The sequence below is a fragment of the Sciurus vulgaris genome (genome assembly GCF_902686455.1).
Source record: "Sciurus vulgaris genome assembly, chromosome: 3".
Lineage (NCBI taxonomy): Eukaryota > Metazoa > Chordata > Mammalia > Rodentia > Sciuridae > Sciurus > Sciurus vulgaris.
In genome coordinates this window covers 27,152,057-27,177,013 of record NC_136463.1, presented here as the reverse complement: position 1 = coordinate 27,177,013, position 24,957 = coordinate 27,152,057, and the positions used below count along the sequence as shown (strand labels likewise).

General features: G+C 51.8%; 2 protein-coding genes and 1 long non-coding RNA gene across 3 annotated transcripts; 2 read left to right on the top strand and 1 right to left on the bottom strand.

Moving 5' to 3' along the window:
- Positions 1–3,879: 3,879 nt before the first annotated feature.
- On the bottom strand, positions 3,880–15,667 carry SGCA (sarcoglycan alpha; the record flags this gene model as incomplete). Its single annotated transcript, XM_079130344.1, has 10 exons — positions 3,880–6,209; positions 6,503–6,695; positions 10,339–10,365; positions 10,642–10,850; positions 11,864–12,026; positions 12,504–12,702; positions 13,099–13,171; positions 13,354–13,508; positions 13,602–13,803; positions 15,653–15,667. The coding sequence occupies 9 exons, from the start codon at positions 15,665–15,667 to the stop codon at positions 6,515–6,517; spliced, it is 1,224 nt and encodes a 407-aa protein (XP_078986470.1). The 3' UTR covers positions 3,880–6,209; positions 6,503–6,514.
- LOC306658375 (histone H1.9-like) lies at positions 7,016–10,330 on the top strand. Its single transcript, XM_079135247.1, has one exon. It carries the CDS (start codon positions 9,211–9,213, stop codon positions 9,739–9,741), a length of 531 nt encoding a protein of 176 aa, XP_078991373.1. The 5' UTR covers positions 7,016–9,210; the 3' UTR covers positions 9,742–10,330.
- A 737-nt stretch (positions 15,668–16,404) lies between the features above and the next one.
- On the top strand, positions 16,405–23,674 carry LOC306656792. Its single transcript, XR_013762642.1, has 3 exons — positions 16,405–16,442; positions 22,239–22,964; positions 23,155–23,674. It is a non-coding gene; the product is annotated as an uncharacterized lncRNA (long non-coding RNA).
- Positions 23,675–24,957: the final 1,283 nt, after the last annotated feature.

Genomic DNA, 24,957 nt, shown 5'->3' with positions numbered 1-24,957 from the left:
TTTCTATGCTGTGGGTACACTGCAGGGCTGGGTGTGGGGAGGTGCTGCCCGTGGGTACTAGGACAAGTGAGGGGGACATGGGAGCCCCTCTGCAAATCCTTTGCCTGGACAAACATGGAAGGGACGCTGGCCTCTACCCCCTCCTCACCCCAAGGAAACAGCAATTCAGAACGGGAAGGGGTCTGCTGAGCCTGCCCGGACACCTGGGAGGGGACAGCAGGAAAGGAAGGCTCCTTGCTCAAGGGGACTGTCTCAAAAGAGCCTTCTAGGGAATTTGGAGAGTCTCAGTTAAGACACCTGCAGGTTACTAGCCCAGAGGACAGAGGCCCAGCCCCATGGAGAAGGGGTGGGCCCTCTTGGGTTTCTGCACACCCAGAACATGAAATGGCAGAGAGCTGGCAGCCTGTAATCATGGCGCCCTGCTTCTAGCTCTGGCCCTTTTCTTCACTTCCCCTTTTTTGTGCTTTCCCCAAATTCTTGCTTTCTCATCCTCCTTCTCCCTCCCTCCTCTTTTCCCTTACCCTCTGCCTGCCCCTCCCTGCCCCTGCCTGAGAATCTGAAGGGTAGGTGACCAGCCAGCTCCGCCATCTCAGGGAATGTGAACAGCAGTGTGTGATCAGTGGGGATCAGAGAATCCAGAGTTGGAAGCCTGAAGCAAACAGCGTGTTCAGAGATGAGTGACAGGGAGATGACAGCTGCCCCCACCAAACATCCCAAGGCCCAAATCTCAAAGGAAAGAGAAGGCTGACCTGTGTCCTTCCCTCAGTCTATAGAGCATGGACAAGTCTGCAGAGGATATCCACCGGCAATACTAATACTGTGTCTATCATTGAAGATTCATGGCCATTAATTATGGCTTTTAATAATTCACCATCAGCACCTCTACCATAGTAGAACAGTGTAAAAACAAAATTAGAAACCTGTCATATACATATAAATGAAGACGTACTGGTATGCAAATTGTCCAGTTGCGTGAATACTATTGATGGGTTTATCGATGCATTTGCATGGTGATGTCTGCCTGCCTGACACACTGCCCAGGCAACCCCACCTAACTGAACCTTTGGTGCCCAGGACACTTGCTCTCTGGGCCCCTTCCCCATCTGGCCCCATGGGGATCTGAAAACTTTCTGAGCTCAGTATTCAAGGCTCTACCTGGCCAGTACCCACCTGTCCAGGCTCGCTGTTCCCTCCACAGCCCACATCTGTCACACCAGCCAAAAAGGGTGACCGCCATTCCCATATGTGCACCCCTCTACCCACTTTCTGGGTCTTCTGTGCCTGATGGAATATGATGTTTCTTCTCTCTGCCTGCTCAACCCTCACCCTCCAGGCCAGGCTTAAATGTCCCATTACCCCTGCCATGCCCTTGTTCCCGTCCCTGCCCCAGGCTGTGCTTGTCCCTCTGAGCACCCAGAGATTGCTGCCATACCCATGTCACCAGGTTCCAGGCCACAGGCCAGGTGCCTTGTGCAAAATCTGTAGATACTGGGGAGAAGGACTAGTAAGAATGTGAGAGAGGCGTCCCTCAGGGTGCGTGGGGGCTGTGCACACCTGTGCGCAGGTGTGGCAAGTGGGGAAGAGCAGTGTAAACCGCCCGTGCAGGGGAGCAGCAGGCAATGACCAACAGGTCCTCTACCTGTGCCACCGGGTTATTGAGCATTTGAAATGTGACTAGTGACCAAGGGATGCAAACCTGACTTTTATTAACTGTAATTAATTTAAACAATTATGTGTGGGTTGGTGGCTACTGTGTTGGGCAGCGTAGCTCTAGGTGGACGAGTGACCACGCCTCTTGCTACATGCATGCAGATCTACCTGTGTGTGTGCCCGTCTGTGGGCACAGGAACCCTGCATCGGGACTGTAGAGGTGGCAGGCTCATGTGGCAGCACCCCACCTGGTGACTCCGTGTCTGCGTCACATGGTGTGGGGATGGTGTGTGGTTTCAGTGTGTGTTCAGGACAGGAGGGGAGGGGGACAATGAAGCCATTGTACCACACTCCCAACTCAAACCCTCCTTTCCGCTGACATCACAGCTGCCCTAAATACAGCTGCCAGACCCTGTCCGGGGACCCTCACTGTGCCCTGCTTGGTGGCATGGTGCCTGCTGCTCCCGGCTCTGCTCTGCAGGATTTGCCTTGGTTTTCTCTGTGAGCAGGAAGACTAAGTTCCTATGGATAACTTTTCAGTCAAATCCAGATGGAAAACTCTAGAAAAGAAGGAGACTTCACTTGAATTTTTTACTTTTGCCGCTGTCCTGGAACCCTGGGTCCCTTTGAAGGCCTGATTCCATCCATCTCCTGGCAGGATTTTCTATATCCAGAATCTGGTGGGTTTTCCCTCCTTCCACCCCCCCACCCCCACCCCACAGCATCTCAACCCTCAGTTTTCCGAGTCCTCTGACTTCCCTAGATATTACAGCTGGGGAGGTAGAGGAGGGGACAGGCCAGGAGGGTTGGCATGGGGGTGAGGGGCTACATATGGGACAATGTGGGGCTGCTCACAGGAGCACCCACTTGGGGTAGCCTGTGTGATGCTGTGAGGGGGTGAGGCACAGCATGGTCCTCTGATGGTCCCCATTGGGCCTCCTGGTAGGTGCCTGTGAAGGAGAATGTGCCTCACTCTGCCCACCCATGGGTGCCCCTATCCATGGCACCAGGTCCTGCACACAAGTGGAGGGCCGTATGTTGTGGGGGGAGTCTATATACAACAAGGGCAGCTTCCTCCCACACAGGGCAGGGAGGAGATGCCATAGGAGCTGTGGAAGACATAGGTCCTGGCTTTTGGGACAAATATGTCCATAGGTATAGGAGGGTCCTTCTGTGTGAAGGGGGATGGACAGGGTGTGAGTAGGGAGGGGCGTGGCAAGACTAGGAGAGGGTGAGAGTGGGAACAGACTACCACCTTGAAGTCTCAGCCCCAGTGGAAGCCCTGGTGCTAGTGAGAAGCTGTGTCTCTGTGGCCCTCTGGGGGTGTGCTCTGGAAGTTACCAAGTTGGGCTGGGGGTCATGTCGATGACCTAAGAGGCAAGACCCTGGACGAGGGCTTGCCCTTGTCTGGGACAGCCATGGATCCTTAGACCCCTGGAAATTTCCACATTGTGCAGAGGCTGTGCAAGGCCAGGCCAGGAAGGAGGTGAGTTCGGTCCCCCTGGGTGCAGGAAAAACTGGGATTCTCCCTGCATGAGACAGCAAAGGGAATTGAGAAGAAGGACTGCTGAAGGAGAAGGGCAGAGGAGCAAGGAAGAGGACAGTGAAGGCCACGGTCAGGACCAAAGCACATTCTAGAGCAAGGAGGCTACACATCCAAATTTTAGGGTCTCGTTTCTGTGGGGCAGATGCTTCTGCTCCCCACCAGGGCTTCTTGGATGCAAGCAGGAGACCTGGAAGAGCAGGGGAACACAGAAAGCATGGAAAGGATTGAGTTCTAGGCCTGAGTTGATCTGAAATGGAACCTGCACCTTCCCATAAAAATTGAATATGAGTCGCACATGTCATTTTGTATTGCCTAGCAGCCATGTTAAAAAAAGAAAAATAGAAACAAGCAAAACTGATTTTTAATAATGTTTTTTATTTAACCTGGTATATCCCAAAATTTCATCCTTCCACTTACAGCACATCTGTTTGGACCAGGCACGTTTCAAGTGCTCCCTCGGCAGTGTGGCAGCACCATGTAGTAATATGTAGCAATTCTGTATCCAGGAGGGGCAAATCTAAGCTTCCACCTTAAATTCGCAGGGGAAAACGGAACTTTTCAGAAGGCATAGGTGGAAATGGAGCCCATTTAGTCTGGATCTTAGGGGAGGCAGGGAGACCCCCCAGAACAGTTGTCCTTGGAGAGATTGGTGGGGGGGCTTGTGTATAATAAGGTCCCCACCCCAGGAGCCACCCTCACAACAGCCCCATGGCAGGTATGAACTAACTCTCAGTGGTTGCAGCAGCTGAAGGGTGGCAAAGCCCTGACTGGGTCCTGCGCTGGGGAAGTGCGCCTACAGGGGCTGAGGCCTGCTGTAGGTGGTGCCCTGTGTCCCCAGGTCTGGCCAATTGAAGGTGGTGAAGAAATGTGTAAAGAGTCAGGCCATGTGCGTCAGGTCTTGTCAGGCCCAGCCATGGGCCTGGAGGAGACAGGATGGCAGAGTATGGGGCTATCTTGGGGTGGAGGTGGGGTTGGTCAGGGCCTGCGGGGGGTGGGGTGGGACCACTGGGTAGAATCTTGCCCTCCTGGTAGGGGCTGCTGTGAAGTGGCAGAGCAGCACTAAGTGTGACTGTGTCCTCCCCGTGCACCACTGGGCAGCTGGCTGTTCGTGTGCGTGTGCCTGGGCACGGCTCTCTGTCCTCTGCAGTCACGCCATCCTCCCGGCTACTTGTCTGGGCCACTTCCTCTCAGGCAGGCAGCCAGACTCCCGTGTGCTCCTTGGAGCTGAGCAGGGAGGAAGGCGCTGCCAAGACCCCAAGGCAGGGCCGGGAAGCAGGAGGAGGGGGAGCTGGCCTCACAGTCCCCCGTCTCTGGCCAACACAGGAAGAGCACAGAGGAGGGCCAAGGTCTGCCTGGCTGCAGGGGCAAGAAGGTGACTGGGGAGACTGCTGTCCCCTCCTCAAGGGACCAGGATGGAGGGAGCCAGCCCAGGCAGCAGGCTGACTGCTCTAAGTAGATTCCATGCAGCTCCTGTGCTTTCCGTCAGATGATGGGCCCAGGAGGAAGGAGACGGCAAACGAGAAGCAAAGGCAGGCTGTGTCTGTCTGGGTTTGCGCCTGGTTCTTAAAGAGGCTGTTCCTCCTCTCTGGGCAAAGGGCTGAGCAAGCCTATTGCTAAAGCTTCTTCTGCCCCTGCCCCCAGTGCCCCATACCCATTAACTAGTTAATTAATGCATAGAACATTGAGTCATTAGCATTCGTGGAGGCTGGCAGAGGCACAGAGCTGGCGCAAGTGTATGTGCCCATGTGGTTAAGGACTGGGCACCTAGAGCTACCCCTCAGCCAGCGTTCATTGAGCCCACACGTTGTGTCGTGGTAAGCCTCAGAGGCATCTCTCAGAGAGCAAGGAGGGCTGTGAAAGGGCCCCAAGGCCAAAGGCAGGCAGGGAGGCCTCTTTGAGAATAGGCCAGTAGGGCAGGGACCAAAACTGCAGCAGGCGGGGATGTGTGTGGGTAAGGGAATGCTGGGGTCCCCCCAGTGGAGAAGGGCTGAAGCGGGCTAGGGTGCTGGGTGCTGGGCTCTTGCTGGATTCTCTTGCAGTTGCCACCAAGAGAAGCCTAAGCCATGTGTCTTTACTCCTCTGCTGTCCCCCCCTGTATCTGGGTCACCTCTCAGGTTGGGTCTCAGACCTGCCCTCACATGGGAGTGGTAAAACGTGAGACTGGATGCAGCACAGATGGCAGTGAGCTGGCCCACTTTGGTTGTTGCCACCTGGAAAAATAACCTTGGGGCTCTGCATGGCCAGCTGAGCTCTCCCAGGCTCCTGGGGACAAGGTACTCTGGTGGCACTCGGCTCAACAAGTGTTCTAGGCTGCCGGATTCTCTGCACCTGGTCCTTCTCTGGAGGAGCACCAGGAGCCTTCGAGCCTAGGGCGTTCTGTCCTGCCTTCAAACCTCTCTCCATTTCTAGATTGGCTTCTCTCTCAACACAACCTACAAAGGGACTCCCTCCAAGGGATGGTGACAGGTGTTGACTAAGTTTCTAGGTCAGAGCCTGGATCTTCTGCTTTGCAAGCCCCTCCGTCCTCTGCAGGCAATGTGGGCAGATGTGCCAGGTTCAAATCCAAACCTTGCCACCTGCTTACTTTGTGACCTTGGGAAAAATCACTTACTCTCCATAGTTCTCAGTTTTCTTGTCCATAAAATGGGCATAATGATCCAGGCATCTCTCATGGTCAGGTTCATATAAGGGTCGCATATAGCAGGTCCTTCCCTCTTCAAGAAAATTCGAGAAAACAGCAAAATGCTAAGAGTCCAGAGTAGGCTGTCAGCCTTTGGGGACTCCCAAAAGGTCAAAGGGGAAATGTAGACAGTGAGGACAGTGGGAGGCCGCTGGGAGGAGCATGTAGGCAGCAACATATGAGCAGGGCAGCAAGTATTTTATTCCGGGGGGGGTCCTGACTCCAAACACCCGTGGTCCTTCCCATCTCATCCCTGCTTGTTCAGAGCCTGCAGTCCAACTGGGCCAGGAGCCAGCATCAACCAGTGGGATGTGGCCATGGGTCAGCAGCTCTCTGAGTCGGGAGAAAAAGAAGCCTGAGGCCAGGGCTGGAACTAGAAGCAGGGGGAGACAGACAGGAGGACGGAGAGAGCCCAATTCGCCTGCTTTTCCCGCCCTGACCCTCTGACCCCGAGTGCTTGGCAGTGGGAGGTCTAACCTTGACGGTGCTGAGCACCCGCTGCCCGTGGCCACCTCACAGGAACAGGCAGGTCTCTGTGCCCCTTCCCCTGACCTCATCGCCCCAGCTTTGAGACACAGGCCATCTTCTTTCCTGAAATGAGGCTGGCATGGCCCAGCTGGACCTACCTGGCAGGGCGCTCAGTGCTGGTCCAGGATAAGAGGCACCTGTGCACTATCCACGCAGGGAGGCAGCCGCTGGCCTGTGCGCACGTTGAACATGGGCTCAGTGGAGAGAGGCCGGGGCACCTGACGGGTGGCTGCCATCTGCCGCAGCTCCTCTGTGTTCCCGTGGATGGTGAAATGGTGAAGCATCTGGATGCTGGAGGCACAGGGCGAGGGGACGTCAACTCTCAGAGTTGGCCTGCCAGGGCCTAGCCTGGCACTGCCCCTGAGCCACCCTGCAGGCTGCCCCACCACTTCTTTGTGGGGGGGGGGGTGAGGGGGCTTAAACACAGAATGTGGGATCAGGGAACAAACAGGACACTCCATGGTGTTCATTTGTGCCCAGGGATTGGGGTACAGGCTTGCGCTCAAAGCTATGTGTTCTCAGCAAGTTGCTTAACCACACTGTGCCTGTTTCCTCAACAGTAAATTGGGATAATAATGCCCACCCTCCAGTAACCTGGGTTCCACGCTTACTGCTATGTGACCTTGCGCAAATGACCACCCCTCTGTGCTTCCATTTCCTCATCAGCAATGGAGTTATATGAATTAAATGAGTTAATCCAGGAAAAGCACCTGGGCCATCTCCTGGTCAGGCTTGTAGCCAGCAGTATCTATGATTATAGGAAACCCACCCCAGGAGTGTTTCCAAGCCCTTTTTACATGAACCCATCCATATTTGTTGGCCCAGATTTTTTTTTTTTTCTTCCTGGTGCTGGGGATTGAACCCAGGGCCTTGTGCTTGCAAGGCAAGCACTCTACCAACTGAGCTATCTCCCCAGCCCCTTATTGGCCCAGCTTGGTGACATTTCCCTGGACTATCAGGTTCCCAGGACATTTAGAGCAGGGACTTTTCATTATAAACAATAAGAATTGATTTTAATAAAAGTGGCTGGGGCCCTGGGCAGGTTGAAGCAACCTCACTTGCCACTCAGGTACTGATCAGATGTGGGAGGGAAAATCATCCCCATTCCTGTCCTAGTTTCAGTCAGGGCCCCAGTTAGAGCCTGAGAGGTTAGACGACAGAAAGATGTGCCGCCTTGCACGGAATGGGCCGCACTCCCCAGGGTAAGCGTGACCACGTCGGGGAAGAAGAAGCTCTATCACCGAGTGAGGCCAGGGGAAGGTTAAGATGAGCTCTTGAGTCTGGAATTTGGCAAATGGAGTTCTCCAACACACAATTTTCCATTCCTGGGCAAGGAGAGGCTGAGGGGGAAGGTGGAGAAGCGTGTGGATGCTGAGGTGGGGAGCCAGGTGATGCCCAGAGAGGAAGGGACTCAGTCAGTGGGCCCCTCCCACCCCGCTCCACATCCGGGTCTCATTACTCTGCCACACACAGGTGGAAAAACGTTCTGGGGATGTTTTCATAGCGCAAAAGCAGATGCGAGACCCCTAGGTGCCTTTCCCTCACAGGCCTTCCACATCAGCACTAGAACAGAGGGATGTGCAGACAGGCATTCCCACACACAGGTGACCCGAGGTCTCACCCAGTCAATATGTGACCCCGTAGGCCCTGCACCTGGCACAGTGTCACTGGGGCCTGGAGGACTCTGTCACCAGTAAAATCTGATACAAGTGAAAAATAGGCCATAGAATCACAATTTGTGGATAATTTGGAAAATGGCAGACATCAAACAAAGCAGAACAGCTGAATGTGGTGGAAATAAATAGCACAAAACCCGAAACGATAAAGGCTGATGTCATGCATGGCAAAATCAGTTATCAATTCCAGATTGACCAGGGAAGCTGATTTTCCCGACAATATCAGAACTACACATTTGACCCAGGAAAGCTGGAGGCAAAGAAAATATTGGTCACAAGAGAAAACCCCCAACAAAAATACCATTGTTGGAATTGGGTACAGCCCTCCAAAACTGAGGAACAAAATCTTCCTCGTGAAATTTACATGGAAAATCATTGATCTCAACTTCTGGGGAGGGGGAGTCTGCAAAATAAAAATGAACATAGAAAATAAAAGCAAAGCCTTTGGACTGCTTCGCCTGGAGAGTTATTTGAGCTATGAAATTGACTTACATAGATCAAGGAATTTCATTTCTGTGTACTCTGGAAACCATATCCCCCATAAAAATGGTGTGGGCATAATTCTGCTGTTTAAATGTTTGTATCCTCCAACTCAGAAGAACAAAGACCCAGAGGGCAGAGAGGGCCCGATCAAGATGGGGGCGTTTAAAGCTGAGGGCTGGGAACACCCTGAAATCCTCTGCGCACGTGTAGGTATGTGCGTGCACACCGGTGTGGACCCATCCATCCGGCCCACACAGACACAGCCCTCCACCGGGCACCTGGCAGGTCAGATGCCCACACATCAGGCTGCCCTCCTGTCTGCCCCACCCAGGAGGAAACAATGGGGCCACTGTGACCCCTGCAGGATTCTGGCGGCCTCATAATGTCTCCCTGAGGTCACCGCAGAGATAAACTCACCACCCTCTGAACCCACAGCATAAGTCTGCTGAGGCCAACCGTGGGTGATCACCTCGGTCCTCCTCCTGGCCACCCAGGGGAAGGCGTGGCCGAAGCCCTACAAGGAAGCCTCTGAGGAGACCGGGAGCCAGGACGCAGATCGCCCACCACAGAGTGCGAGGCAGTGGAGACTTCCGGCCGCCATCCTGGAGGTCCCCGCACCGAGCTCCCTTCAGCCATCCCAGGGAGAGATGCAGAAAGACACTTCGCTGCAGTCCCCATCTATACCCTCGGCCTCAAACGCTACCATGGGTGGAGGCCGGCAGGCCAGCGCATCAGGAGTCCCTAACAAGAGTGAGAATGGACACTGCCCCTCCCCCAAAGCCCACCGGAAGCCCAGTATGTCCAAGGTGATCATGAGGGCTATGGCAGACAAAGGGACACGCAACCGTGTATCCCTGGCCGCTCTGAAAAAGGCTGTCACCAGCAATGGCTACAACATGACCCACAACATCTGGCGTTTCAAGCGTGTGCTCAAGAAGCTGGTGGACAACGGTATGCTCCAGCAGGTGACCGGCAGGGGAACTTCAGGCTCCTTCCGCCTGGGCAAGAAGCGGGCCTCCAAGCTTAAGGCCAAGAGAAGACAGCGTCGGCAGCGGCCTGGCCAGCGCCGGTCTGGGCAGCGCCGGTCTGGGCAGCACAGGTCGCTACTGGGCTCTAAACAGGGCCACAAGCGGCTTTTTAAGGGGGTTCGCAGGGTGGCCAAATGCCACCGCCATTAACCAGGCAGGCCAGCCAAGCAGGCCGGAGTGCCGGGCAGCCACAGGCTCAGGGCAGTGAGAATAAAAAAGATCCCAACTTATTCACTCTGGCCTTCTGGAATCTTTGAGCTCAGGGAGAGGGAGAGGGAGAGGGCTGGGCATTTGGAAGGAGGGGCAAGGCCATGTAGGGGGAACCTGGAGCAAAATAAGAGTAAAAGGGATTTGGGACGAGCAGGCAGAATGGAAAGCATGCAGAGACATCAGCTCCACCTATGACCTCTTGCACATGGAGAATCTGAGGCCAGAAAGGCCGATGGAGTCACTGTGTAGCAGAGCTCAGCCTGGAGGAGGTGGGTGGGTGGGTGGGAGGCTGGCTGGGAGCTTCTCAAGCACTTTTCCCTGGATAGTGACAGGGCCCCTTCCCCTTTGTTACAACAGACTCTTCTATGACCAGAAAATTGTGCAAGATCAGTCAGCCTGGGGTCAGGGTTCAGAGTTCAAGGGTGGTCCCCATCATCTCAGAGTAATCTGGTTTGTCCCTGTTGCTCATGGAGGTTGGGGGACCCAATGTAACAGTCAAGGGGGTTCCCACCCAGCCCCCAGCTTTCTCCTACTTACTCAGAGGTGGCCAGGTCTCTCTTCAACCTATGGAAAAGAGAGGGAGAGAAGAGGGTTAGTCCTGCTCTGGGCTCACTCCATGGTGACCCCAGGGCTGCAATGTATATTGGTTTTTGTGTGTGTTCATCATAATCTCTTCTGGTTCCAGGCCAGGCAGGCCTAGAGTCCCAGTTGCCCATAAAGGGGTCCCTCACTCTTCCTCTGGCTGAGAACCCCACTTCCTTAGGGGGTTGCACACAGCACAAGGGCCATAGGGGTCCCACGAATGTGAGCACCACCCTGCCCTCCATTGCCCACACTCACCGTCCTTCCCGCCGGCAGCACATGATGTAGGCCAGCAGCAGGGTGAGCAGCAGGGCCACCAACAGAGGCACCAGGAGGGTGACCAGGAAGTCTGCTAGGAAGTCTCGGGCAGTAGCCTCAGTGGGCGGGCAGAAGAAGGGGTCATGCTCCAGGATCCCATCGCCTGGGGTGGGCAGCTCATCCATGGGCTCTGGCACTGACTTATCCACCTGCACAGAGAGCCCAAGGCTGACCCAGAAGCTGCTGGCTAGACACAGAGACCTCCAGGGACAGGGCAGAGGTTGCAGGGCTATTCTGTCACCCCACGCAACCACAGGATTTCTTCCTGTCTGCTTCTCCTAGCTCATGTGACCTAGCAGGACAAACACTGGACCAGAGACAAGGGAGGCCAACCCTAGGAGAAGCAGCATTGTACAACGGTTAGCGTCCAGTTCTAGGGTCTGACTGCCTAGGTGTGCATCCTGACTCAGTTTAGAGCTACAGCAGGGTGGCTTGCCTCTGTACCTGAGTTTCCTCCTCTGTAAACTCAGAGTGATCACAGTGTAACTGTGAGGCTGAAACAGGCTTACTGTGCAATGCCCAGCACGTAGTGAGTGCTCAGATGTCATCAGTGACGAGTCCCTGATTGTGGGTCCATGAATGAGTCGCTGCCTGTTGGTCCATTCCCAGGAGCAGAGGATACCAGCGGTTTCTATCCTGGGAATTGGAATCTCCAGGGACTCTCAACATGCCAAAGCGCTGTAGTGAGCCTCCTTGGTTTATAACTTGGAAACTACCTGCTTCTACAGCAGGTGTGTATGCTAAGTGGCACCTCAGAGGGAAGCAGACAAAGCGGTCATACAGAAGCCCTCGGGGTAAAGGGTTTGGAAACTGCCTTATGGGTAGTTTATTGCTGGGTTTAGCTGTTGGGCTGGGCAGATCTGGGAAACTAGGAGCTAGAGACCCCAGATGTGGATATGTGGATTGTAGACTCTGTTGCCCTCTTGTGGAAGAAGGTAGAACTTCAGGGTGTGTGTGTGTGTGTGTGTGTGTGTGTGTGTGTGTGTGTGTGTGTGTGTGTGTTGTGAACAAGACTGAGAGCATAGACTAAAGCTGAGACTGAGACCAGGGACACACACAGGACTGGAAAAGTTAGAAAGGCTGGAGTGAGAAGCAGTGGAGAGGGAGAAACTTGAGGGGACCATGCCCCACACCCAGGCCTGGACTCAGGATCACTCCTCACCAGGGACACATTGCACCAGTCAACACGGAAGTGAGGTGCCAGGTTGTCATAGCAGGACAGAAGTGGAGGCTGGCCCTGGGCACAGCGGGCGTGGCTGTCAGGGGAGGCGACCATCTTCAGGCAGGTAGAGAAGGGTGAGGCAGAGCCCACCTTGATGTACACCCTGGGCACAAGTGGAAACCACTGTCAACAGCGTGGGGTGAGGGGCCCGGGTACCACTCTGCAAAAGGTGTTGATGCTGACCTGCTTGTAGGCAGGGGCCTGGGGGTGGGATGGGGAGTAGGGCAGAAGCATGGTGCAGCTGGGGCCCAGCAGATATCCCAGCCTCCCCTCCCTGGGAGCTGGGGTGATGGTGACACAGAGCACCCCACTCTTTATTCCCCCAGGGATGTTCTCGGATGGATCTGTAGGAAGTGCAAAAATTAGGGTAATGGGTTTGGGCCCATGAAGGACAAGAAGGAGGCAAGGGGTTGACTGGACGGGACTGGACGGCCATGTGACTCCAGAGACGGTCATGCAAGGAGGATGTGCGCTGGTGGTGAAGCCCTTCCTGGAAATTAGGGGGACTGTTTCATGCCCAGCACCCTGACCCAAAGCGGGCAGCCTCTCCTTTAGGAAGCCCTGCTGGACGCACACTGACCCTTCCTTACGGCCCTCAATGGGAAGAGGGACACGCCCCCCGCGGTCCAAGGCAGAAGTGACGTTGAGCAGCTGGAGTTCCCCGGGCTCCCAGAGCCCTGCCAAGGCTGTGAGGAAGCGGTTGGCGGGCGTCGAGGGCAGCACCTCCTCCACGTCATGGCTGCGCACCAGGAACTCAGCTTGGTAAGGCAGCCGGGGGCCTGGGAAGCCAGGTGGAACACTTCAGGCTGCCCCAGCCCTAGCTCTGCACCCCCAGATCTTTCCCAAGCCGCCCCTAAGCTCCTTCCCACCTCCCCACACACACCTTCCGACCCCCAGCACTCTTACATCACAGGTCCCAAATGCCCTTCCCAGACCCCCATGGCCTCAGTGACTCATCCAGTCTTGCCATCTGTGGGCAGAGTGACCAATAGCACAACCTGAGACTGGAACCCCAGCCAGCGCTCATTCCCTAGAAGCTATCAACGTCACATCTGGCTTCTCCCCTCTCTCTACTGCTTTCCAAGCCTCTCCTGTCCACAACCACACCCCCCTCCCAGGGGAGGTCCCCCAAGATTGGCATGAGTGGGGGAAGAGTGGGTTGGGGCTGAAGATACCTTCCGGGTCCCCAATCAACAGCACCAGCCTCTGCCGAGTGGTATCAAAGCTGTCGCGGTTGTAGGCTGTGACCTGGGGAGTAGCAAGAGCGATGTGGGTTTAGGGGGGAATGTGGGACAGCTGGGCCTGGCAGAGAGGACTATAAGGAAACTAAGTTAGAAGTAATATAAATTGTATGTCGATGAACGTGAAGGAACACCCAATCCCAGCTGGTGAGGCTGCCCCTAGGAGGTTCCGAGGGTCCCTGCTGGCACCTCGATGACCTGACGTCCACGATCTTCTGGAGTGGCAGTACCGTAGAGGAAACCAGGGTGGTAGGGGCTGCGCTGGGTGTAGCGGAGCCACCGGGGCAGGTCTGGGTGTTCCTGCAGGTGGGCATGGTAGGTGATGCGCACGGTGGGCGGGACAGCTGGTGGAGGAAAGAAGAGGGGATTGGATTCATGACCAGAGCCCAGGGCAAGGCACCCCCCAGCCCACCAGGTGCCCACCAGGCCCCACTCACCGACGTGTTCAGGAAGGCGCAGGAAGGTCGCATGATCCAGTGTGTGCACAAAGACACGACCCACCAGTGGGTGCAGGGTAATCTGCTGGGCCTCAGTGCCCCCCAATCCTGCCAGGACACCTGAGGGCACCCCACAAACCCCAAATAGGACAGATGGCCTCTGTCCTGAGGATAAGCTCCTTTCCCCACCAAATCCCTGCTCCTAAAAAGCTGAGAGAAGGGGTCTGATCTGCTGACCCCCAGCAAAGGAGGGCATGTTGGATTTATGGGAGGGTTCCCCCTTCAACAATCTTTCCACCCCTCATTTTAGGCCCCCTTTCGGTGTTGCCCTGGGCAGGGACTAATGTCTGAGTGGGAGGGGTATGTGGGGTGTGTGTGTGTTAAAGACACTTGAAAAGAACCCCATACTAAATGTCTAGGAGGCCAGAGGGGACAGCAGGGTGAAGGAGCCTTTAAAGGAGCTATTCTGGAATCCCAAGCACACCCCCCCCCCCCTCGTCTTCCCTAATATGCAGGGAAGACCAGGGCCTACCCTAGAGGCCAAGGGAAGCCCAGCAAAGAGGACAGGCCTCAGCCGCCCCACCCTCCCTCTTAGGGCCAAATTTAGCCTCAAAGAAGCAGTATACCAGCCAGCCCATTAAAGGGCCCGTGACCCTATGGGACTGTGCAGTCAGGCCCACCTCGACCCTAGAATACCTTCAGGCCTCAGAGCTTCCAGGCCCCACAGCCCAGAGCCAGCTCCCAGCCCCTGAATCCTGGCCTGCCTTCATGCTAACAACACCCCAAAAGTCCTTCAGGCCCTACCTGGCTCTCCCCAGATTCCTCCCCTAAGGACCCCCATTCTTCCGTCTCATCCCACCCTTCACCCTAGGCCTCCCCCTGAGGAAGTCCCCAACTTGCCCACAAAGAGAGGAATCCAGATTAGTACTGCTACCATGGCTGCCCCAGCCTGGCCAGCCCCAGTGAGTGACAGAGACAGGGGCAGGGAGAAAAGGAGGAGGGAGGGAGGGAGGGAGGGACTTGGGGAGGTGACCCAGAGCAGCTGGGTCCCAGCCTAGCCACAGGGCCCTCCCCTTCTCCACCTAGAATCTGGGGTGGACGCCCTCCTCACAGCTCCCTCCAGTCACCCCCTCCCCATGGCCATAGTGTTTTCTAAACCACAAACCTGCTTACTTGGGACCTTCTAAAATCCTAATGGCCCCCATTGTCCTTGAGTTCCTGATGACTTTCAGGTTCATCCTGTCTAAATCTCTCCACTACACTATAGACACACCACACACACACACACACACACACACACACACACACACACACAGGCTCTCCATCTCACTCTGCCCCTCCCTAGCTGATAAGCTCTTTCCTCTTCTGTTCACCTTTGATTAGTCTGGACAGGCTCCCTCCTCTCTGAGGCCAGGTTCCCCTTAGCTCCTGAGTGCATCCCTGTGCACAATCCAAGGCCACAGTGGGGGTGGTATGGGTGCTCTGGGTTCCTAGGGCACTACCATCACTCTACCTTCCCATCCCTGACCTGACACAGGTCTTAGCAACTAGTATGTGTAAGGGACAGGTGATGGCTTCCTGAATAGCAAATGGAAGTGTCTGTTCACCTTGTGCTCATTCCCAGGCCAAGCATCCCTGGCACATAGGTCTGGGAAGAGCGAGCCTTGCATGGGGCCAGTCTTGGAGCAGAGGAGGTGTCTTCTCTGGTTCGTGCAGCTGGGACTCACTGAATAGGCTTGGAAGTCTGCTTGGCTGGGCATAGGTCCCACCTTGAGGCTCCCCAAGATGTGGCCTTGAGCGAGTCACTTGTCCTCTTAGGCCTCTGTCCACAAGTACAAGGCTGCAAGAATCGTGCTTGCCTGCCAGCGTCATTGTGGAGGATCCCCACAATCATGTTTGCAGCATATCTACAACAGAGCATCCACCAGGTACCAGGTGCCAAAGAGGCAGAGCTGAGCAAAATCCAGGTGCGTGAAGCTTGCATGCGAAGTCAGGACAGCTGAACTGCCTGCCACTGGGCTCAAAGACTCATGTAGTTTTACACCTCTTACCTTGTGGCATACCATGGTGGTTCCACGAGGCAGCATTAGTATTGTCGCCATTTACAGATGGTAACACTGAGGCACAGGGCTGTATGACTTCCCAAAGCCATGCTGCTGATGAGCAACGCACCCTTCCTTCCTCCTGTATCTGCTGAAGGACTTTGGTCCATGCGTGAAGAAAGCCAGGGTGCTCTTCTCTCCCAAAGCCTCCATTCAGAGAAGGCTGAGGGGCACTCTTCCCAGGTGCGAGAGAAGAAGGTAGGAACCCAGGGTGGCCAGTGGCCCACTGTCCTTGGTAACCGTGTAAGTCATTCTCCAGGCCTCAAAATGAAAGGTGCTTCCTGCCTCACCCCACAACCCCGCGACGCCGGCAAGGATGTCAGGAGTGCCCTGGATTGGGCCTAAGTGTGTAGGCCTGCAGATGGGGTTGGGGCGTGGACTGGCAGGTAGGTTTCGTCATCTTTGTCCTCTCTCTTCTCACCTGACCACCTCACTTGTCTCTGGAGAGCTACCAAATTCCAGAGTCAGCAACCACTGTGGATCTCGGGCAGGTGTTTGTCCCTGAATCACCTTGGCATCTCTCTGACTTCTGAAAGATGAAGGGAGAGAGGAAGAGCGATTCCGGAGGCAGAGGGCCATGGGGGCAGTCGGGTGCCCAAGCTGGGTAGCTGCCCAGGCCTCAGGCCCTGAGCTCCCCATGTGACTCCCCTCCTTCTCCCCTGCTATTTTTGGAGCCACATACTCACACCCTCAGCTGTCTTAAGGCAGCAGTGCCTGCACCCAGTGTCACCAGGCCCACGTAAGTCACCCTACCACAATGGAAAAGCTGTAGCCAATCCCCCTCTGATCCTCCCCAATACTACCCCCATTCAGAAGAGACAGGGACTGTCCAGGAGCCCGCTGGAAGTAACCAGGAAGCCTCCTCAGTCCCCTAGATCACCAGATGGACTCCCTACCTCAAAGCTATCTGGATCTCAGCTTGCTACGGAACACATAGCACTTTCTGTTTATTGAAGCAGGGATGGGCAGGGATGGGCGGGGTGGCAGGGTCTTTAAACTTATTTTGGAAGTTTTAAAAAAGTATACCGAATAATATAATGAGCTGCTATGTATCCATCACCTAGTTTCAACTATTATCAACTCATGGCTAATTTAGCGTCATCTATGCCCCTCCCAATTGCCCTCTGCCCTCTCCCATTTAATTTCATCTGTCAATGTTCCAGTACATATGTTTAAAAGATGATGACTCTTTTTAACATAATCACAAAACGTAATTGTTACTATAATCAATAATCCCTTAATATTAAACATATTTCAAGTGTTTGTTTTCAAGAGATAGGGTCTCATTATGTTGCCCAGACTGGCCTCAAACTCTTGGGCTCAAGTGATCCTCCTGCCTCAGCCTCCTAAGTAGCTGGGACTAAGGGCACATGCCTAGGTGCCCATCTAAGTTCTTGTTTTTTACAATGTATTTGTTTGAATCAGGATCTAATAAGATGGACATATTACAACTGATTGATAGGCTAAGTATCCCCAAATCCCTGGCATGAGTGAGGCCCTGGGTACAATCCCCAGTACCACCGAAGAAATAAGTCAATAAATAAAAATAAAAATAAGCTCAAAAACCAACCAACCAACCAACAAAACCCTCCAGATCCATAGGTTCCTTTTCCATCTCTTTCTCTTCTCCTCCCTCCTCCTTCCTCCTTGCTTCTCTTCTTTCCCCTCTTCATCTTTCTTCACACCCTTTCCCTAGCACTCTCTCCTTCCTTGAAAGAACAAGCTCTTCTGCAGTTTTCTACAGTCTGGATTTTGCTGATTGCATCTCTCTGGTGTTCTTTAACATGTTCCTCTGACCTCTGCACTTTCCGTAAATGGTATTTCCTGTACATTATAGTTGGATCCAGAGGCCTGATCAGATTTAGGTTCAATTTTCTTCCGCAAAACCACTTTATAGGTGCTGGAAGTGTCTTCCATCTGAAGGCAGATCATGCACCATCAGCTTTTTTAGTTTAGATGTTGTTTTCTTATTTCCTTGAAAAAATGGTGATATTCAAATTCGATCATTCCTTTCTCTACTAGCTGGAATACTTCTAGATAGAAAAACTGAGCCAGGTGTGATGCACATACCTGTAATCCCAGCAACCAGGAAGACTCAGGCAGGAGGGTCTTAGGTTGGAAGCCAGCCTCAGCAATTTAGCAAGACCCTGCCTCAAAATAAAATAAAAGGGGCTGGGGATATAGTTCAGTAGTAGAGGGCCCCTGGGTTCAATCCTGGGTACTAAAATTCATCATCATCTACATCGATACTGCCCCTCACTCGTGATTTGGTTATCTGAATGGCACAGTTCTTATAGGAAAAACAGGGTCAATGTTTGATTTGTTTCCCATATTTACCAGTTTCAAAACAATAGGCTGATTCCCTAGCATCCTCCAAGCTGTGGCTAATTAGCGTTCTTTTCGCTATTAATATAATTATGAATCCATGGTTTAAATATATTTGCTTCAATCCATTGCGACTAGCGTCCCTCCTGGTGTCCACTTTGCCCGTCTTTAGCTCTCGGTTTAGCTGTCCTCACCAGCTGGAGCATCTGGCCAGGATGGGAGGGGCGCTACTGGAGGGTCAGGTCTCCGCATGTGTGCCTCTCAGCCTTGTCTCTGCAAGCTCAGCCGGAGCTTCCCTCGCCTCTGCTTCACTCGTGCGAACCCAGCCCTTCCCTGTCCTAACTGGTTTTCTGTCTTCGCTTCTTTGCCAACCGCGTTCATCTCCCCAGCTTCCTACACTGTCTCTTCCCTCGCACGAATCCTGCGTGAATGAATGCGTGCACGACATCCCCAACTCTGTCTCATTCCACTCCAGTATCCATGGGCCTATCTCCCTAAGTCTCTTGATTTCTGAGGGCCATATTTTCTTTATCTGCATCTAAAACAGGGGATTATACGTTGTGGTGAGGGACAAAGGAAAGGCATTTTCGTCACTGTGATCTGATTCTCGCATCTGCTTCCCAAGCTCCACCCACATCATTCTCCCCCATCCTCTTCGTCGCCCCCAGCGCAACAACAAAGGATGCGACTCGGTCAGTTGGCCAGGAGAGGGCGCGTTCGCCGGCTCCAGCCGGTCTTGCGCTTGCGCAATGGAGGGGCGGAGCGGAGCGCTGAACCGAGAGCTGAGATCCCGGAGGCAGGAGGGAGACGGAGGGCGGCGGGGCGCCCCGCCCGGGTTTAGGGATGCGCTACTGTGGTGCATGCGTGCTGAACCCGAGGGTCGAAGGGGCAACGCAGAAGGGCACCCAAGGCCACGCACCCCAAGTCGTCCTCCTCTTCCCTATTCAGAGAATGTTCTTCCCTATGGAGAACTAGCATGGAAGCAGGAGGCTGGACAGAATGATCTCTTCCCCACCTGTCTCCCACCCACCCATCATCTGTGCCAATCCTGCGACTTCCAAGGACATTTCCATATCCCCCTAACCCCGCAGACACTTTGGGGCGCCAGCCTAAAGACTTAGATCTACCCAGAATTTTTTAACCCGTTCTTATCAGTGGATTTCAGCCCTCTAAGGGGTTTCTTGAATCTCTGACCTCCCAAAGCTTTCAAACCTGAGTTCGAGAATGCTAGAGACTTCCTGCCCAAACTTTAGATTCCAGAAGACAGAGAAGGGGAGGGACTGTCGGAGGTCAGTGTCATAGCCATTTCCTCGGAGACACTCCCTCTCTGTAAAGGGGTGTAAGAAGGATCAATGAGATAATGGAAGCGAAAGTGCTTTGTAAACTGTAAAGCTCTGAAGAAAGTAAGGGATCTTTTATTTATTTATAACAGACAATGCAAGACTAACCTACCCAGGGCCAGCCTACTGGCAGGGCCTGAGAGCTAGGGCAGGTCAAATTTAGAAGCCAGAACTCACTGATAAAAGGATTGAGAACATAAAAGAGACACAATTTCTGACATCTTTTGTAGATGGTATGATTATTTACATAGAAAACCCAAGAGATTTCTACAGGCATTATTATTATTAGTGTTACTAAGAAAGCACAGCATGGTTGCTGGACAAAGATCAGCATCCAACTACAAATAAAATGCAAAACTCTAGTGTTTCGGTGTAGTAGCAATAATTTATTAGAAATTATACATTTTTTAAATAAGTCATTCACAAAAAATTTAAATAATAGAAAATCCGGAAGAAAACCTTACACAAGACATTTCAAGATATTTGTGCAGGGGAAAAATAAAAGTTACTGTAGCCTATAAAAGAAATAAATGGAGAGCAGTAGAGAATGGTTGAGTTTAGGGATGGGATTCCTCAGTGTGGTTTTCATTCAATGATTCTCTCACCTGATGTGGTGGCACAGGTTTGTAATCCCAGCGGCCAAGGCAGGAGGATCACAAGTTCAAAGCCAGCCTCAGCAATTTAGGGAGGCCCTAAGCAACTCAGTGAGACCCTGTCTCTAAATAAAATACAAAAAAGGGCTGGGGATGTGTCTCAGTGGTTGAGTGCCCCTAGGTTCAAACCCCAGTACCAAAAGAAAAAAAGAAAAAAGAAAAAAGAAAAAAAAAGATTCCACATTAATCTGTTGATTCAATGTATGTCCAATACATTTCACAGAGCTGGGCAGACTAATTCTAAAATTCATATGGAAGAGCAAAGGGCTAAGAAAGAGCTAAAGAATTCTGAAGAAGAACAGGAAGGGGACCTGACCCTAACAGATACCAGGACTTTTTTGAAAGCCATAGTGATTAAAACAGTGTGGTATTGGTGCCCTGCTAGACAAAGGGATCAATAAATAGAGGTCCCGGAAACAGATGCAAGCATATGTGGGGATTTGATTTATGATGGCGGTGGCATTGCAACCCAGGGAGAGAGAACAGACTATTCAATGAAGAGTATTGGGACAATTGGCTTTTCATATGAAAACTCTTCACATCATCCATAAATATTAATTACAGATGGATTAAATATCTACGAGTGAAAAACAAAACTTTAAAATAATTAGAGGTTAGGAAAGCAGCATTTCTTAGACAAAAGGCACAAGTTGTAAAAGATGGTCTGATTTTATTACATGACCCCCTGAAAAGCCTTCTGCTATTAAAATGACAAATAACAGCCTGGGTGGCAATGTTGGCAGCACATGAAACAGATCAAAGGTTAGTATTCAAAATATATAAAGACCTCCCAGAAACCAATAAAGAAAGGACAGATCTTTTGAATGTCCCTTTCCCTTCTCCCCACTAGAATCTTGATCTGATTCAGGGGTTAGGGCTTTGGGGAAGGACCAGGCTTTGCCTGGTCTCAGTAGTGAACTGTTAGTCTAAATATAGCATGGTCACTGATTGGGTTAGATGTAGACTTGGATGTGATTCTGGTCACCAAAACTAGATGGATATTCCCTTGGGGGGGCTTCTGGGAAAGAGTCTAAGAAGAAAGTGTCCACTTTCTTCTGCCTCTGGATATTGCTGCCTATACAAGATACATGAGCTGAGGCAGCAATTTTGGGATCATGAGGGAGCCAGTTTAAGAGGCAAGCAAACATGATGAGGGCGGCATTATCCTCATGAAAGAAAAATGGAGATGAACCTGGTCCTTGAAGTCGCAGAAGGAACCAACTCGAAGACTTCCTGTTATGTAAGAAAATCCTTTTTGCTTAAGCCACTTCTAGCTGGGCTCTCTGTAACTTGTATCAAAAGCTACAAAGGATAGAGAAGGATATGAACATAAGTGATTCATCCGGGGGAAATTCAGAGGGCCAATGAACATGATAAGAAGCTTGACCTCATAGGAAGGGAATGCAGATTCAAATGAGATACCACTTCACATCCCTCAGATTGGCAAAGATAAAATATCTAACAAGAGCAAAAGTTGGCAAGGATGAGGCCAGACAGGACATCTTGTACAAATGCTGGTTGTGGGAAAACCAGTGGTTGGTTTAGTTACTGTAGAGAGCAGTTTGGCAGTACTAGTCAGGTGGAGAGCCTGCCTGCCCCCCGCTGCCAAGCTTCATGCTAAAGGTGGTTCAGAGGGGTGGGGAGATAGCTCAGCTGGTAGAGTGCTTGCCTCACAAGCACAAGGCCCTGGGTTCGATCCCCAGTAGAGCAAAAATAAATAAATAAATAAATAAATAAATAAATAAAGGTGGTTCAGAGAGCTGTCCAAGGATGTTCATTGCAGCCAAACATGGATATGATCTAAACAACCGTCAGTGGAGAAACTGATACATAAATTGTGGCTCATTCACATAATAATATAATAAACAGAAATTAAAATGACCAAACCGAAGCCATAAGCATCAACATGGCTGAATTGTGAAAAACACCTCATGCAGGAAAAAGCACAAAATGGTATACATGGCATGATGGTTATCACCTTATTGTGAAGTGACAGAATGCACTACTGTTCTATGAAATTTAAAGGTATGGGAAAATATGAAATTATGTGCTATTTTATTTTTTGTGGTACCAGGGATTGAATCCAGGGACACTTAACTACTGAGCCACATTCCCAGTCCTTTTTATGTTTTACTTAGACACGGGGTCTCACTAAATTGCTTAGGGTCTCGCTAAATTGCTGAGGCCGGCTTTGAATTTGTGATCTTCCTGTCTCAGCCTCGTGAGCTGCTGAGATTACAGGCATGTACCAGCGTGGATCCGCTGAGCTATCCTTCAAAAAGAAGAGAATTCGGACACATGCCGCGACACACATGAACCTTGAAGACACTACGCTAAGTGAAATGAACTAGTTACAAAAGGACAAATTCTGTGTGGTTCCGCTCATATGAGAAACCCAGAGTGGTCAAATTCATAGAACAAGAAGAATGGTGGTTGCCAGGGCCGCTGGGAGAGGGGTGGGGAGTTACTGTTGGACCAATATGGAGTCACGGTTTGGGAAGATGAAGAAAAAGTTTTGGAGACCGTTATGATGGTCACACAATGTCAATGTGCTTAATGCCACTGACTTGTACAATTGTGAATGGTTAAAATGGCGAATTTTATGTTATGTTAGTTTGCTACAATTATAAAACAATAATACAAAATTAGGACCTACCAAGGATGTATTCCAAGCTTGTGAGAGTAGGAAGGACAGGCAAGCAAGATGCAGAAAAGGAACCAGGACTTCACTCAAACTGGAATGGCCACCTTCTATTATAGGGAAGAACCTGGAGCAAAAATGTCACACTGCTAGCATTTGTAAATTCCGATTCTGATATTCTGAACTCATCTTTCAAAAACTTTTCAAACTACATGTTAAAAAATAAGAACTAATAAGTTATTTTTTTGTTGTTTTTGTTTTTGCGGTGCTGGGGATTGAACCAAGGGCCTTATGCTTGGGAGGTAAGCACTCTGCCAACTGAGCTATGTCCCCAGCCCATAATAAGTTATTTTTTAATTAGAAAGTTTCACTTTCTCTCTCTCTCCCTCTCTCTCTCTCTCTCTGAAGTAGAACTCTCTCTCTCTCTCTCCCTCTCTCTCTCTCTGAAGTAGAACTCTCCCCGCCCCCCTCCCTCTTTCTCTCTCTCTGAAGTAGAACTGTCCTGAAGTATCAGAATCTCTCAGGGACTGAGACCACCCGAAGTGCAAGGAGCTGAGTATGGGGGACCCATGACCGGACAGTGTTGGATACATGTCCCGGATGCCACACTAGCCCAGTCAGGACAGGAGGTGGCAGGATGCTTTTCCCCCTGATCCAGGGCAGGTAATGCAAAAGCTGGCAGAAGAAGGTGACTCTGAGAGTCAGTTGCCTCCTCAGGCACCCACTGCACAAGATCCAGAGAACAGATGAAAAATAGAAACCATCAAAACATAGAAGTGTGTATTATTAGCAGTTGGAGCAGGCAGTAGAAAGAGTTCTTCGAATCTGCTGATGACAAAATACATTTCCTAATCTTTCTGGTTCTTTCTTTCTTTCTTTTTTTTTTTTTTTTTTTTTTTTTCCTTGCGACCTCCCTGCATGTCTCTGGAACTCCCATGGCTATGGCTGTCTGTGTTGCAAAATACATATTTACAGGCCCTCTAAGCCAAGCTAAATATAGGCTTTCCTTTAAAACAACTGATGATTTGGAGAAATCTTTCCTCTGTCCCACCCTTTGCCCCATCCCCAACACACACACACACACACACACACTCACACACACACTCCTTCTCAGTTCCTCTTGCCAATCTCCAATATGTATCTGAACTTCCAAGGGACACTAGAATGAAGTGTGGGAGACTGATGGAAAGAAAAGGGGCAAACCAGAAAGAAGAGGCAGCAGAAGTCTCTCAGCTACATGAGGACCTCACTGCCCCTCTCCTGGACAGACAGAAATGAAAGATCCTTTGGGAAGCAGTGAAAGGAGGTGACCATCACTGCAAGAATGATCCCAAGAGACTTGAAGGAGCTGCAGGCAGGGGATACTTGAATTTCAGAATTTCACATAATGGGCCTTAAAAAGAAACCAGAGCCCCAAAGTTCCATGAAGACAGATTTAGAGCTACGGATACCAATTTTCAATTTCAGCCACACCTGCCCTTGTGTGTGTGTGCGCACACACGCACACACACACACACACACACACACACTCAGATATGTGTGCAATCAATAACAGCTGACACCCCAGGCTCCTTTGTGTTTTATGCTTTTAGCACCCACTAATCCTCACAACAACTCTGTGAGGTTGGTACATTACATTTAAGTCCCCTAGCTTGGAAGTGGGGTTTTAACAAAAATGATTTAACTTCAAACAGCACGTCCTGCTCTGTTCCACACACAGACTGGGGGACTCTCAGGGTCATCCATGCTCAGGAGATGATCAGACATTCAAGTTGAGCCAGTTGTGGAAATTGAGGGTTAGGGAGGGGAAATGAGTAGTCCAAGGTCACTTACCAAATGGGTGACCCTTGTGAACCCTAGCCTGGTCTCTTTCCTCAAAAATGAGTAAGCCACTACTCAGCCCTCCTCATTCCCCTGTGAAAGGGTCAGACGAGGGCTTCTAAAGGCCCCGCCAACACTGACTCACGGGAGTTGAGCTCTGTGTAAGTGTACACGCATAAACACACCTTCCCAGTGCCCTACGGCCAGCCCAAGGCCCTGGCAGATAAAGGGAGAAATTGGGGCAAGGGCTACTGGCTCACCACAAAACGTCTGAAGGACAGGGTCTAGACCTGCCTGTGCTCAGATGACCGTGCCCAGGGAAAAAACACTTTCGGAGGCTGTCCCAAGGCCCCAGGGCTGGGAAGAGAAGCCAGCCTTGGCACCCAGCCCAGGCCTCAGCCCAGGGTGCTGAAGCCTCAGGACTTATCACACATCAGGCCTCTCCCTGCCTGTGCTGCTGTTGTTGCAGCTACA

Excerpts from the sequence above, each read along its gene's own strand:
- LOC306658375 (XM_079135247.1), top strand. The coding sequence starts at position 9,211 with ATGCAGAAAGACACTTCGCTGCAGTCCCCATCTATACCCTCGGCCTCA.